At 40.6% G+C, this 13,821-nt stretch overlaps 1 protein-coding gene across 1 annotated transcript in view; it reads left to right on the forward strand.

The window, feature by feature from the left end:
- Positions 1 to 258: 258 nt before the first annotated feature.
- fndc5a (fibronectin type III domain containing 5a) overlaps positions 259 to 13,821 on the forward strand; it is a 40,301-nt gene continuing 26,738 nt past the window's right edge. Inside the window, exon 1 of the mRNA XM_042501242.1 lies at positions 259 to 316. Coding sequence (XP_042357176.1) covers positions 259 to 316 — 58 coding nt within the window. The remainder of the gene's footprint in view (positions 317 to 13,821) is intronic.

Below are 13,821 nucleotides of genomic sequence, written 5' to 3' on the forward strand. Positions count from 1 at the left end.
ATAATGGCTCACTGTGCGGCTCGGAGGCTCGCGGAGAGGCTGTTGGACGAGGTGCTCCTGGAGCGCTGTCCGAGGTGCTGAAAAGCCGCCGTCGCCGCCCCCACCCCCCCTCTTCCCTTTCTTCCCCTCCAGTCGAGACGATACGCATGAACTGACGTGAACGCCGAAGCCGAGCAGCACAACATCGGCGCACCGGTTAACACAGCAGCACCCCCGGCCAGAGTAAATGGGACCGCACGTCGTCCGAGCGTTAGAAAGATGGAGAGATTTTCCCTGCTCGTCCTCAGCTGTCTCTGCGTCTCTCGAGTCACAGCGGGTAAGTTTGGTGTTTATGTGCACATTTTTGAAGGATGTTTCCATGCTTTTTTTCTTTTTTTTTTTTTTTTTTTTTGGAGGTGCAGCTCACAGAGTGGTGAACGAACCGTGGAGGGATTGCAGAGGCATGTGTTGCTGTCTAACACGGAGCTGTGATGTGCAGGATTTGGGATTTTTAGCCTCTATTGTTGTGAGACGTTGCGTATTGTATCTGTGGAGGGGCTGGTTGTGTTTGCAGGATACTAGAGGCATTTCCGTGTTGTCATCCAAGGAAACAAACATTGCAATTCGTGGTTTGAATACATTTCAACCTGAGAGACCTTCACAGAATCACAACGAGTTGTCTTGTGGATTGATAAATGGGGTTAAAGTGATCTGTAGCAAACTATGTTTTTGTCTCTTAAAGCATTGCAGTGTGTGTGTGTGTGTGTGTGTGTGTGTGTGTGTGTGTGTGTGTGTTTGATGTAAGCCAAGCTGACCTTTGAATCAGGCAGGTAGTATAAACAGCAAGCTGCAAGCTGCCAGCTCACTGTTGACCTGAGCTGTGTATTAATAACGCTGTCCGTCTGTCAGTGTGAATGCGAGAATATTGCATGAAAATGTATCCACAGACTCCAACCAATTGTGGCTGTAATGAACTGCCGCTGGCTACTGGAAACACATGATTGCATTACAGAGGAGCAACAGCGGTCCTCTGCTCACGCACAGATCCATGGAAACACCACTGATGCATGCTGTGCCTGTGTGTCTGTGTGTGTGAGTGCTGATGCCAAACATATACTGTATATGAGTGCATCTATAAAACATGCTTTTTACAGCACACACACACTGACACTTTTGACCACTCACTGCGATGAAGTGCCACACTTCACTGCTGCCATCAAAATGCACCTCTGGCTCACTCGGCATCCTCCCACTCCTCAATCTTCCCACTGACGATGGATCACTGTGCTGCTCTTCTCTCTTGCACACACACACATACACATACACACACACACACACACACACACACACACACACTTTAACCCCTTAGCATTTCTACTGGTAGGCTGTGGGATGTCTGTAATGGAAGCTGGCACTGGCACGTTGCTTTATTTTGATTGTATGAGCTCAGCACTCAAGAATTTTTTTTTTTTTTTGTTTGAAGGTATAAAACATGTTCTGCACCTTTTAGTTTTTATTGGTAACACTTTATACTAACTGCCTGTATTACGCACTTCATAAATTGTTCATTAGACACTCAAATTCAACTGTAAGCTGAGACTGCTTTGTTATAGTCAAACGTGAAAATGATTATAAATTGTTACTGCTCTTATAAATAATATCTATAACTAATGAACACACAGTAGCAGCCGTTATACATACTGCTATAAGACTGCACATATAAACAGATCCCTATTGTGCACTGTTAAGCATTTAGTAACTGCATATGCAAGTATAGAAATAATTTAAATGGACAATTTCATGATAAACGTTCATCTATGTTACGTTACATTTAGAGCGACTGTTTACACCAGCTGGAGATTCTTCATTAGTTGCCATTGAAGACAAATACATCAATAACCACTTACAGGGCAACATCACCTAAATTAAGAATCCCAATATGTTGTTTCCATGGCCTAGGAAAGTTCAATCAATATTTATGAACATGAGTGACTCTCTCTCAAAGCCAAACACCAGAGTCTCAAACTTGTGATGTCATCAAGTATGAAGTCTGGAGCTGCTTCACAGACGATGAACGAGAGCCTGACGTGTTCTCAGCTATGAAACAACAAATAAAGCCATACACTCAGAGAACACTCCCCTAGCTGAATGATAGATGCAAGTCGAGCAAAAATGCAAAAAAAAAATGTTACAATAACAAAGGGTCCATGATTTGCAACTCCAGTCAACTCTGTGAGCAAGTACCGACAGAAAAACTTGTTTCAGCTCAGACTTCTAAGAGAAACAGCATCCATCAGGCCATCGTGGGGTTTATAGTGATGTGTTTAAATGTTGACAAAACCACCTTACCTTGAGGTCCATGTAGTAGCTGTTCAGGAGTTCTTATCAAATAATCTTCATCTGCAGCTTTGAACCTCAACTTTTAAGTAATCCTGGGTTGGAGGTCTTAATAAAAAAAAACTGATTTAATATCCTGTTAAACCAGCTGACAATTGTACACATGTTCTAAGTTGACAGTGTATGCGTTTACCTTGTGTCTTTGTTCTTTATTTCACTCTGATGAGGACACAATAGTGTTGAAATGATGGCCTGTTACTAGTCAAGGCTGAAAATCAACTAATGTGCTCCACTCATTTTTATCCGTTTACCAAGAAGTCCTTACAGCAACACGTCTTCATACCTTAACAAAAGAATAGGTCATTTGCCAAAATCTTCTAAAACAATATATATTTCAGTATTACCAGTCCCAGTTTTATACAGTGGATAATTTCATGAAACAGTCAAATTAACACTCTGAAACTATGTGGTTAGTTTTAGGTAAGTTTAGTTGACCTTTGGTTTCACATGGGACATGAACAATGGTCAGTATCTTGTGTTTGTGAATGGTGAATTTGCGTTTCCTAGGATAGCAAAGGCATGACCTATTCTTCCTCTGATTGGCTAGTATTCATTGTCTTCAATGGTGGTTAGATTGGTTAAGAGGACTGAGAGTGGTAAGAGTTAGTGAGAGTGTCATGGAAACCAATCAGAGGCAGAGAAAAGCAAAGTAGGGCGGGTCATGCCTCGGTTATCCTAAGAAACACAAATTCACAATCTGTCCGCTGACCTGATAAACTCCATTGACAGACTTTGTCCTTCTTTACACTACAAGAGATCATGTAAAACGATCAAATGCTTCTAAATGAACCTTCAGTTGAGACTGTTTTGTCAACTGCTGTTTTCAAGGTTGAGAATCAACCATGAATGTCAGTGTTTCCAAATGTTTATGTGGTCAATTCAGAAAGTTGCAGACCGAGGTGTAACTGCATTCCTCTTGGATTCACAATTCAAGTTGATTCAAGTTTTTCTCTCCCAGTTTATTTTTGGACTCAGTCAGACACCTGCAGCAGGAAAAGCAGGCCAAATCGATGTCGAGGCGGAGAGGTGGACTAGCGGGAGCGAGTGGGCGCGCGCCTCCGCACCATAAAATGTACACTACGGTGACGTCTTTACTGTGCTTGTGTTTATAGTGACTCATAAACAGTCGGTTGATCCGGGAAAGGAAAGGTAATGTTTCCATTTAAAATGTAAATTGACTCTTTAACACATTCTTCTAAATGAGGTCATAAATCCTCACAGGCAATTTTCTCCCGGTCTCTAACACTTCTGGGTTTGGACAGAGGGAAAAAATCAATGAATCAATCAACAAATTGAACAGTGATGTAGTTGGTGGAAAGGCTCCAGGCTGTTCTCTTTGTTTTGAGACGCGCTTGTAATGATGATTGAAGGAATCTGAGTCTTTCAAGAGCTCAGAGGTTATCTTTTATGCTGTAAACAAAAAAATCTAGGACCATTTGGCAGCTACCTGCCAGGTGATAAATTCACTGTTTAGTGCCGGCGTATAATGTGTCAAGTGCCAAGCCGTGCAGCATCCGTAGAGAGGAGCTACAGGCCTCAGCTGGGAGAGACAAAGTTAGTCAAAATCTTCTCTTTCACAGCAAATTACCATCAAGGAAGAAAGTGAATATTTCTGAGCAGACATGCAGTCAGTCAGAGAGGCGGAGAAAGAGAGAAAATCAAAATGAATGTGGTTTCATGAGATTCTCTGAGCTTTTTATCACTCACGCACACACACACCCACACACACACACACACACACACACTCACACAAGTTGCATTATTTATTTGGAAAAAACAGCCTTTGAGTGTGTTATAGTTTCCAGGCTGCAGTTTAGTCACATGCATGAAATGAGACGGCTGAATAGAGTCCAGCATCAGTGTGAGAGGATGAGCAGACAGTGTGCAGGGCTCCTGTTCACCGTCCAACACCGAAACAATGACATTGTGATCTTTACTGTACACACACAGCAACAAATTTTCCTGAACCATTACAGTGAACTACTGGCAGCTGTAGCTTCCAGCATCCTACCATTATTTTACAGTATTATTGTATCAATACAGTAACTTAATTCAACAGGAGGCTATATTATTGATAAATTTATTAAAGTAGAATTTTAGGTGAGCCACAGTAATAGTGGCTGCAAAATCAAGACTCAGTGTTTTATAACTATTAAATTTGGCTGTATATCAGCAGTAATTTTGTTTCCAAAAGGCATCAAGATATACAACTTTTACTGTATTTTGAAAAAAACAACTGTACAACACTGCCAGAATTTGGCTGTATTTTTACAGCAATTTGTGTCAGTCTAGATGCCAGCATCCTGCTGTAACTTTTCGTGTCAATACTGTAAATTACTTCAACAGTATATTTATGTTAAATTTATTGCAGTATTCTACAGTGTGATATTGGCTCCAAAAAGCATCGAGATTCACAATGTTTCACTGTAAGTTGAAAAAAACTGTACATAACTGTTAGATTTGGCTGTATTTTGGCAGTAATGTCTGCAAAAAACATGACGATATACAGTGTTTAACTGTATTTTGGGGAGCAAAACTGTAGATAACGTAGAATTTGTACATTTATTACAGTATTCTACGGTGGTCTGTTTGGTTCAGTGTAATCATTTCTCACAAAGCATCAAGATATACCATTTTTTTACTGTATTTTAAAAAAAGAAAGCTGTAAAATACTGCCAGAATTTGGCCATATTTTTACATTAGTTTTTTCTGTAAAAGTTTAGATTTCTGCTGAATTACATGTAGTTGCCAGCATTCATTGTTGTTTTACAGTACCGTAAATTTACCATGAATTACTTCAACAGTAAATTTATTACAGTATTCTACAGCAGACTGTTACAGTGTAATACTGGCTCCAAAAAGCATCAGGATTTCAAGATTTTTAGTGTTTTACTGTATGCTGAAAAACTGCAGATTACTCTTAGAAATTGATCGTATTTTGTATTTTTTTTTACAGTGCATTAAGAACAACAGCAGTCTCGTAGTGTAGTTCTAATCCTCCGAATGCAACGCTGCTGCCCTGATTTGATTCAATGTGTGTCCTTTGGACCTGCTTGGTATCAGGGGCAGCTTCCTGATCCAGGGAATCATTACTGTTCCTTCTGAATAAGCACTTTAACAGAACACGGAGGAGATGGGAGGTGTGTGTGTGTGGGTGTGCATGTAATAGACGCAGGGGAAGCAGAATTGTGTGTGTGAGCATGTGATTATCTGTTCATTAGTTTCCCTGTAGTCAATTGTGTGTGCACAATTAGCAGTTTGTAATTATTAGCTTGTTGTAATCTTGTTTGCCATTTTTTTAAAAGCACTGTAGTGCACTTTTCTTCCAGGGGCTTATCATAACACACTCACTGCTTTTTCCTTCTTACAAATATGTTGCATCAGATTTGGGGGTTTTGGCAGGGAAACACCTTGTTATGTTGCAACTGCATGCAACAATGCCAGAACTCCAGGATGTTTTGTGACTTTATTTTTTGCAGTGCTATTTCTACCATATTATTTTCAGGAAGGCATAAATATACAATGGCAAGTCCCCTCTACAGTTAACTTAGTTTCTAGGCTGCAGCAGGCACACACTAAGGAAGGCTTTTCTCCAGTTCATCGCATCCTTTCTTTATTTCAATTAGTAAAGCAAGTGATGATAGCTATTTGGTGCCATTTTACCGCAGAATCAGTGGGCCTGTTTTAGTTGTTGTTGTTAATATTAATATCTTTCGAAAACATAGAAAAAAAACACAAGACATGGCCCAAAAAAAAGTTACAAAATATAAATAAATTCAAAAAAATGCAAAAAATGTAAAAACTGCAGGAAATTTGAAAAATCTTTAGAGTTATAAATAAAGTTTTTGGGATATTTTCCCCTTTTTTAGCTAATTTTCTGAAAATACTATCTTCTTTTTTGAAAGTGTTTTTAGGTAATATTTTTGGTCATATTTAGGCTATTTCTTGCAGGTTGTGGTACACTTTTCATCATGTTGGTTATGGCTTTTTTTCCTGATTAATTCGAAAAAAAATCTTTTTTAAAATGCTTTTGAAAGGCGTCTGAATGCAGTACAAGCAAACTGATGTTGATCCAGGGTAATGGTACAAAGACTGAATAAATAGAGTTTTTATTATTGTGTCATGCCAAAGTGCTTCTTCATTCATATTGAGATTATGCCATAAAAAGCCCAAAACAAAGAAAAACTAGAAAAATGCACTCAGTAGAATACAGATCTCAGCACGGCAGCCGCCCGAGCTAAAAGTGCACTCCAGACAATTCTTGTAATTCCAGCTGATAAGCAGCTGCATGTTTCAGATGCAACCCAGAAGCTATTCAAAAACACGCTGCTTTTTGGCAGAGCCGTATCTTGTTGCTCAGAATCAATCGGTTTTTCAGGCACTGTATGTGAAATATTGATAGCCTACAAAAGAATGATGAGGATTCATGTATTTTTAATAACTAAAACACAGCCGCAAATCTTTGATCTGTGTTGTTCATAACTGGATTTTTGATGGCTTTGCTTGCAGGCTCCACCACCACAAAGCAGGAAATAACAATAATAAACACAATTGAAACAGACAAAAAAGAAACAAAAAAGACTAAATCGACAAAACCTGAAAGTCTACAAAATATGGGCAAGTAAAACACTCTGTGCACCCAGTGTGGTATAACACCATGTGGAGAACGGAACAAACTGGGATCTAAGACAGACCGCAGAGAGCTTTACCCAGTGGATTTGTCCTTCCTGGCTCCCTTGCAGTAAAGATGGTAGCGAAGATAACAAAAACAGGGACTTCACTAAGTATCATGCCTAACTTTAATGAATCATAACACATATGGAATTAATCTGATGATGCTATGGTTTTTGAGCCACAGTGACGGCCAAAATGTGGCCTTAAACAGACAAGCAGGTTTTTCAACAATTGGGAATCAGCGCAATCACAAGAGATCCTTGAGCATTCAGCACATACAAAATATGAGGCTGACTGGTCCAGTAGTTTATACTAGTTTGTACTAGTAGTAGATACTTATTCACATGCACACACACGTCCAAATACATAATCTACCCCGAGGCTAACACCTGGTGAAGGTCAAAATGCCACAAAGAAATCAAAATTTTCAGAATCGAATTTTCAGACCATATCTACAGCAAAATTCATAAAATCAAAAGTCAACAGTCCATCTTTTCTAAGCTTCTGAGACAAAGTTTGCAAACTGATGCATGTGTTTTCTCGTGCCATTTCATGGGAAATAGACTCTCTTAAATCATAGTTTGTGCAATACACAAGGAAAAACTTCTCCCAAATCACACAGCTCACGTAATCTAAATATATATTTCATTTTACTTCAAAAGCCATGGCAGAATATTAGTTCTCAACAGTGCAAATTAAAGTTTTTGGCCTAGATAAATGAGATGTAACATAGGATTTAAGGCTGTACTTTAGTTTAACATGCAAGCATTTTTGTAATTCTGTTTTTGATATCTTCTGTTGAAGATATCTTTGTTCAAACTCGAATGAAAGCTTAGAGCGATAAAGATATATATTGATACTGGTTTGTTTGTATTATTTTTAGCATGCAAGCTGCACACAGATCTATGTGTAAACAGCTTTAGAATAGAAAAATGAAGCTAGAACTAATTTATAAGCTTGACTCGACAGAGCCGGTGTATTTCTGGAACACAGAATTGGGGCTGGAAGACAAAAAAGAAAAAAAAGATGTGTTTGAGAAGTCTGTCCTCCCCAAAGCGCCGTTACTGTTGTTACTGTGTCACAGCTGCCCAGATAATCCTCCTTCATCTTTCCCTCGCCCTGTCACGTTTTAATTGCCACCTGACAAGCTGAATTAAAAGAACTGAGGGTCCAATTTTATGACGTCCTGTCAAGAGTCCTCTTACATAAGTGCTGCTGAGTGTTTGTATCAACATACTACTGCTGCTGCTCTTTCCTCTGGCACCTCGTCAGCCTTTTCTTCATTTCAAAAAGCCTCTTTGAGCTCCTGTTTGAGAGCTCGCCAATGGCTTAGCGAGGCACAGATGAATAGAGCGATGGCCTTGTGGTTGAGAGCGAGGGCTCATGTGTTGTTAAGCCTCAGATCCAGTGCTAACACTCAGATTAAGACCAAACAGCAGGAGCGACAAACACTAAGACAATCATTTAGATCTGAATCATTTTCTCCTCAGAAATTGTTTTTAATGTACTTTTACTTGGACGCTTCCCTGAAACCATGTAACCGCGGCTCTTTTTTAGCCGAAACAGGCGGTAGAGGACAGATTGGTGCGATCATCTGGACACCAGGCCCGTGGGAGAACGAGATGGCAATGCCAAAAGACTGACGTGGCAGCGGCAGCTCGCTGACGCGGTCTGTCGTCTGTCCAGTGTCACATCAGAATGTGTGCAGGTGGGAGGGGACGATATATGCCATGAATGTAAAAGTGTTAGTGCGTCATGGACTCATTTGTATGTGTACATGTGTGTGCGTGATCTGAGATTTTCAAGAAGTCCATGAGGCCTCATTTATCAAAGCATTTTTTATAACATTCAAAAAATGTGTGTACAGGAAATGTCCAATCAAGTAATATTTGTATTTATCAAATATGAGTATTGTATGCAATGAACAATGATGGATTTCACCTGCCTGTGCACGTACAGGCTCATTTACATACAGAAACGCTTCCAGAATGACATACAGCCAATATCATCTCTTTGAAAGTCATAGCAGTTAAGAGTTACTTGCTGTAGACAGAGATGGCAACAGGGAACCATAAATACTAAAAGCATCATATTTTGCAGCATCTTGAAAGCAGAGCGCAAGAGAGCTTCCCAGCATGCACTGGAGCAAATTATTTATCAACATAATTCTCAATTCATGCATGTTCCTGCATTTGTACTGGTGCTGTTTCATTTTATAGTATGTTCTAACATTTCTACTTCATGTGTTGTTATGCAATCAGTTATAATGTGCAAATGTAGACAGAGTATCTGCAGTGGTGTGTGTGCATAACTGGTACAGGTCTGTACTGTGTAGAGGTTGTTTTGCCTGAAATGCTGTTCTGGCAGTTCCCAAAATATATTGTATAATGCTCTTATTGTTTCACAGCTGAAAAATCACTTTAGTCTTAAATAAAAATCAGCTACACCAAGCTAGATCAATCAACACATGTCCAAAGATATAGAGATGCAGTTAAGATATAAGGCGGGTTTTTTATTACAGATTTGCGCAAAACATAGGCGATATTTTCAAAATGTCGATAAAACACAATTGTGAGATGACTGAGTGATGTTATGCGACTTCTTCTCTTGTGATAACATTCCAGGATGCACGGCGATGGATGTTCAGAACATTAGCGGGTATATTTTTATTGAAGCCGCTGCATTAACCGTCATTATTTCCAGTCAAAGATGACGTAAGTGTGTTATGCGAGTGATAATGGAAAGGCGAGTCCCTTATACGTGGGAGCAGTGGAGGTTTGTTGGTATGTATTGTCAGGAGTGGCTATCACTCCCTAAAAAAATCTCACCTCGACTTCCTGTCCCTCTTCAACTGTACTATACAAAAAAAGCCAAAAACATATTTAAAAAGGGGTGTGGTTCTGAATGAACGTTCATTCTAACGCACAAAAAGGAACTGATCAATTATATTCAGAGTATATATACTATGAGCTCATGTATGGTCTAAGGCCCCTAGTCCTCCTCTTCTTCCTCCTCCTCCTCCTCCTCCTCCTCCTCCTCAGCAGCCTAGCAGAACATAAAAAAATATTGTTTTTATTTGCCACCAGGCAGTGAAATCCTGTGGGGCGGTTGTGTTGGCCCAGATGGTGTGTTTTACATTCGAGCAGTCTGCAGCACAGGTGGGCCCTCTAGGAGTTCACCTGCACCACCTTCACCAGCACACACTCTTCTGCTCATTTGTCTCCTTTTACAAAAGTTTTGTCTCCTGTTCCAGGAGTTGTGTGTGACACAGATAAGACTGAATACATTTTTTCACACTTGTGTAAATGTGTGTGTGTGTGTTCTTCAGCATGTATGTCAGTCAGTTTCCAATGTTTAACCTTTGTTCCTGAAGCTGCACATCTGGTTTTGGGGCTGGGGGGGGTTCGATCGAGCAGTCACTCACACAGCATGTGTTTTTTTCTTCGGGGCATAGTTGCTAGAGAGACACAGATGGATGGAGAGAAAGCAAATGAATCTATGCAGAAGGGAGAGAGTGCTCGTGTAAGAGCCACGGGAGAGAAAGACAAACCCCGAAGGAGAAAGAGAGAGAATGCTAGTGGCAAAAGGAGAGCAAGAAACAGAGAGAGAGTGTGTGTTATTCACGTTCTCCCCCCCCCACCTGCCTGTGACGGCTACTGTAGGCGTTACTTTCCCAGCTGTCCCAGAGTCCACAGAGACTGACAGACAGAGAGACGTCTGGAGTGCAAGACAGAGAAAAGAGGACAGTTATGTATCAGGCGCTAATATCATATTCATAGCCTTATATCACGCTGTGAGCTCAGTTCGCGTTATCAGCCCCATCCCAGCAGATTTGAGATTTCATTAGCAGTGGGCCTGTCAAATAATCAGCCTCACGGCACTCCTTTGCCTTTCTGAATTAGCTGCCTTGCATTCTCTCTGCACACAATGCTGCATTGATTTTCATACCCTGCCTTTTGACATTTAATTAGAGAAAAATGTGCGTGTGTATGCGGTGTGTGTGTGTGTGTGTGAGACTGTGTGCGTCTGTATGTGTGCATGTGTCTGATGTAAAGAAAGGGAGAAAGATTCTGTTTTGCAATCCCACCCTGCATTCTGGTGGCCAACGGGGTTGGAAAATTCATTTCCTATGAGTAAATAACTCATTTCTCTACAAAGGGACAAAAAGACCCTTAGGTATGATTATTTGACAGTGCCGCTGTGTGCAGGGGCAGAGCGGACAACAGAGAATGCACAAGCTCTGTTAGACAGAGTTATGTAGAAACACACACATGCAGCCACCTACACACGCAAACAGGCACTCCGTGGCTGTTAGAATTAAAATGAATAGGCGAACAATAATCTAGCCTCAAATCAATTCTTCCATTCCTTCACTGCAAATATGCTTTCATTGTAAACTCAGTGGCAGATCTTCCTATAAGCGACACAGACGGCCACCTAAACAATTTTTGATTCACAGATGTAATGTTGACACTGTCTGGAGTAGTGGTACCACCTCTAGTCCATCAATGATAGTCCATCAGTGAGTGATCATCACACTCAGAGCATAATACAGCAATGATGGGTATGGTGGAGTGAATTGTAATTAGAGAGCAAAAAGGCTGGGCTGGTGTGAACATCTTAAAACTAGTTTGACATTAAGACAATCACCAGACTGGACCAGTATACCAAATATTACTAGGTGTTCCAATTCACTCAGCAGCCGCTTCTCAATGAAACATATTGACACTGTGTCCCAACGGAAAACCAGTGTCTGAATGTCAAGTAGCATCGCATAACATCAAAATTCTTCGTCCAAACTGAAGCCATTAAAAATGCATTTCTGTTACAATATGTCAAAAAACAGATTTCTAGTGGAAGGCTCAAGATCAAACTTGAGTTGTAACCACTTGAAAGTTGGCTGAGTAGCAATCACTTTCTTCCTATTGGCATTTACTGGAAATGACAGCAAGTAGCCTTGCTTGTATTAACAAAGGTCATTAAGATTACCAGTTTATCCATTTTATTTTGCCGTTTACAGTGAAATGAGAATGCACAGATAATTCCTCACTTGAGCTTCATGAATCAGCCTTCAACTGAGGCGCTTTCAAAGCAAGCGACAGGAATAAATAGAAACATGGTGTTCAACAAAATCTCAGCTCAAAATGGTGCTGCAAGCCAGTTAGGACACCACTTTCGTCTTCTTAAAATTCAATATGTTGTCATATTGGCGCAGTTTTAGTTTTTCTTGAGAAGCTACCTCTGCTATGTCTCCTCTTGTCACCCAAAAAAAACACATAAACTTTAAAGTCAGCAGACAGCTCTCCTTCATGTTGCTGACACTCACCTGGGCTTGGCAGTAAATTTCACACAGCCTGTCAGACACCAGTGGTTCAGTTAGTCCATTTATAAACATAGTATTACATTAATCACGCAGTCACATGGCTCATTACTAATTTAAGATGAGATGGATTTAGTGCTGTGACACCATCAGCGCAGGTTGCTGATGTCGAATTTTTAATTTGCCAGCACAAGTCATAATGACAAATGCCAGTTTGCATAAAATCAAACTGGTTTAAGCTCATACATCAGACTGGACTGAATGAAACAGGCAAAACCAGAAATCATCCCAACTCCACAGAGCATTAAAGTAAGAGGTAATGAAAAGGCAAAAACCATCTGGGGGCAATACCATAAAAAAAGACAGAAAAAGAAGCAGATGACATTTGCAGATTTGAATTGTTCATTATTGTAGTTTGTTAGTAAAATTGTTTATTTGTATTAATTGTTCTTCAGGGGAAGCTTGCCTGGGGCTCTGAATGTGCTAGGTCTGGTCCTGTGTAAACCAGCTGTCTTGGTAGTGTGAGGCTAATTAATAGCAGAATAGTACATGAGTGAGTCACAGCAGCGATGCTATCTCCCCTTTTCACCCACCATCTCCACCCGGATTCCCATTGAAGTGTCAGTTTCAGACAGAAAGCTTTACACGCCAGGCTACGGAGGAGCTGCCAAAAAGCCCCGCTGTAGTAGATGTACAGAAATATAGCGAAGAGTGTTGGAGAGACAGACAGAGATGAGAAAGAGAGAGAGACAAAAACAGATAGACAGTGCGAGTGTGTGTGAGGGGGAGGTTTAGCACAAAGTGTCCATTACAGTGAGAGAAAAAGAGGCATTGAAAGAAAAAATGAATAGAGGATGAAATAGAGGGAACCTGTGAGGTGGATTTCCTCTGATAAGAAGGTGGTGAATTCACATCCAAACACTCCTTTATGGAACAAATAATGGGACAAAGAAGAAGAAGAAGAAAAGAGGGTATCCACTGCGGAGCTCCCTTTTGTGGTTTACGTAACATTTTAAGTAGCAGTGTATGGAAAATAGATGGAACGGGTGGGAAACAGTAATAAAAAAGGCATTATGGGTAATTATAAGACATGAAACTGCGTTACAGTATGACTCCAGTGTGTACACATGCGTCAGATAGCACTTCGCTATTATTCACCAGATGTTTTAGCATATAAATGAGACACATTAGCGCCTCCTGTTTGTATCACACTGTGATCCTCCTAACTTCTGTGTGTGTGTGTGTGTGTGTGTGTGTGTGTGTGTGTGTGTGTGTCCACAAGGACGAGCCCACGTGCCAAGGTCTCCTCTGACACATGCAAGGGCAAAATCCAGATCAGCACAAAATCCTGATGGCTCTATCATGGCACATTAACTATGGATGAGGGGGGACCGGCGTCCCCGCCAGATGCATGTGCGCTAACCCATCCAAGAGCACAGCGTGACCGCAGG

The sequence above is a fragment of the Plectropomus leopardus genome, chromosome 14 (genome assembly GCF_008729295.1).
Source record: "Plectropomus leopardus isolate mb chromosome 14, YSFRI_Pleo_2.0, whole genome shotgun sequence".
NCBI classification, from domain to species: Eukaryota; Metazoa; Chordata; class Actinopteri; order Perciformes; family Serranidae; genus Plectropomus; species Plectropomus leopardus.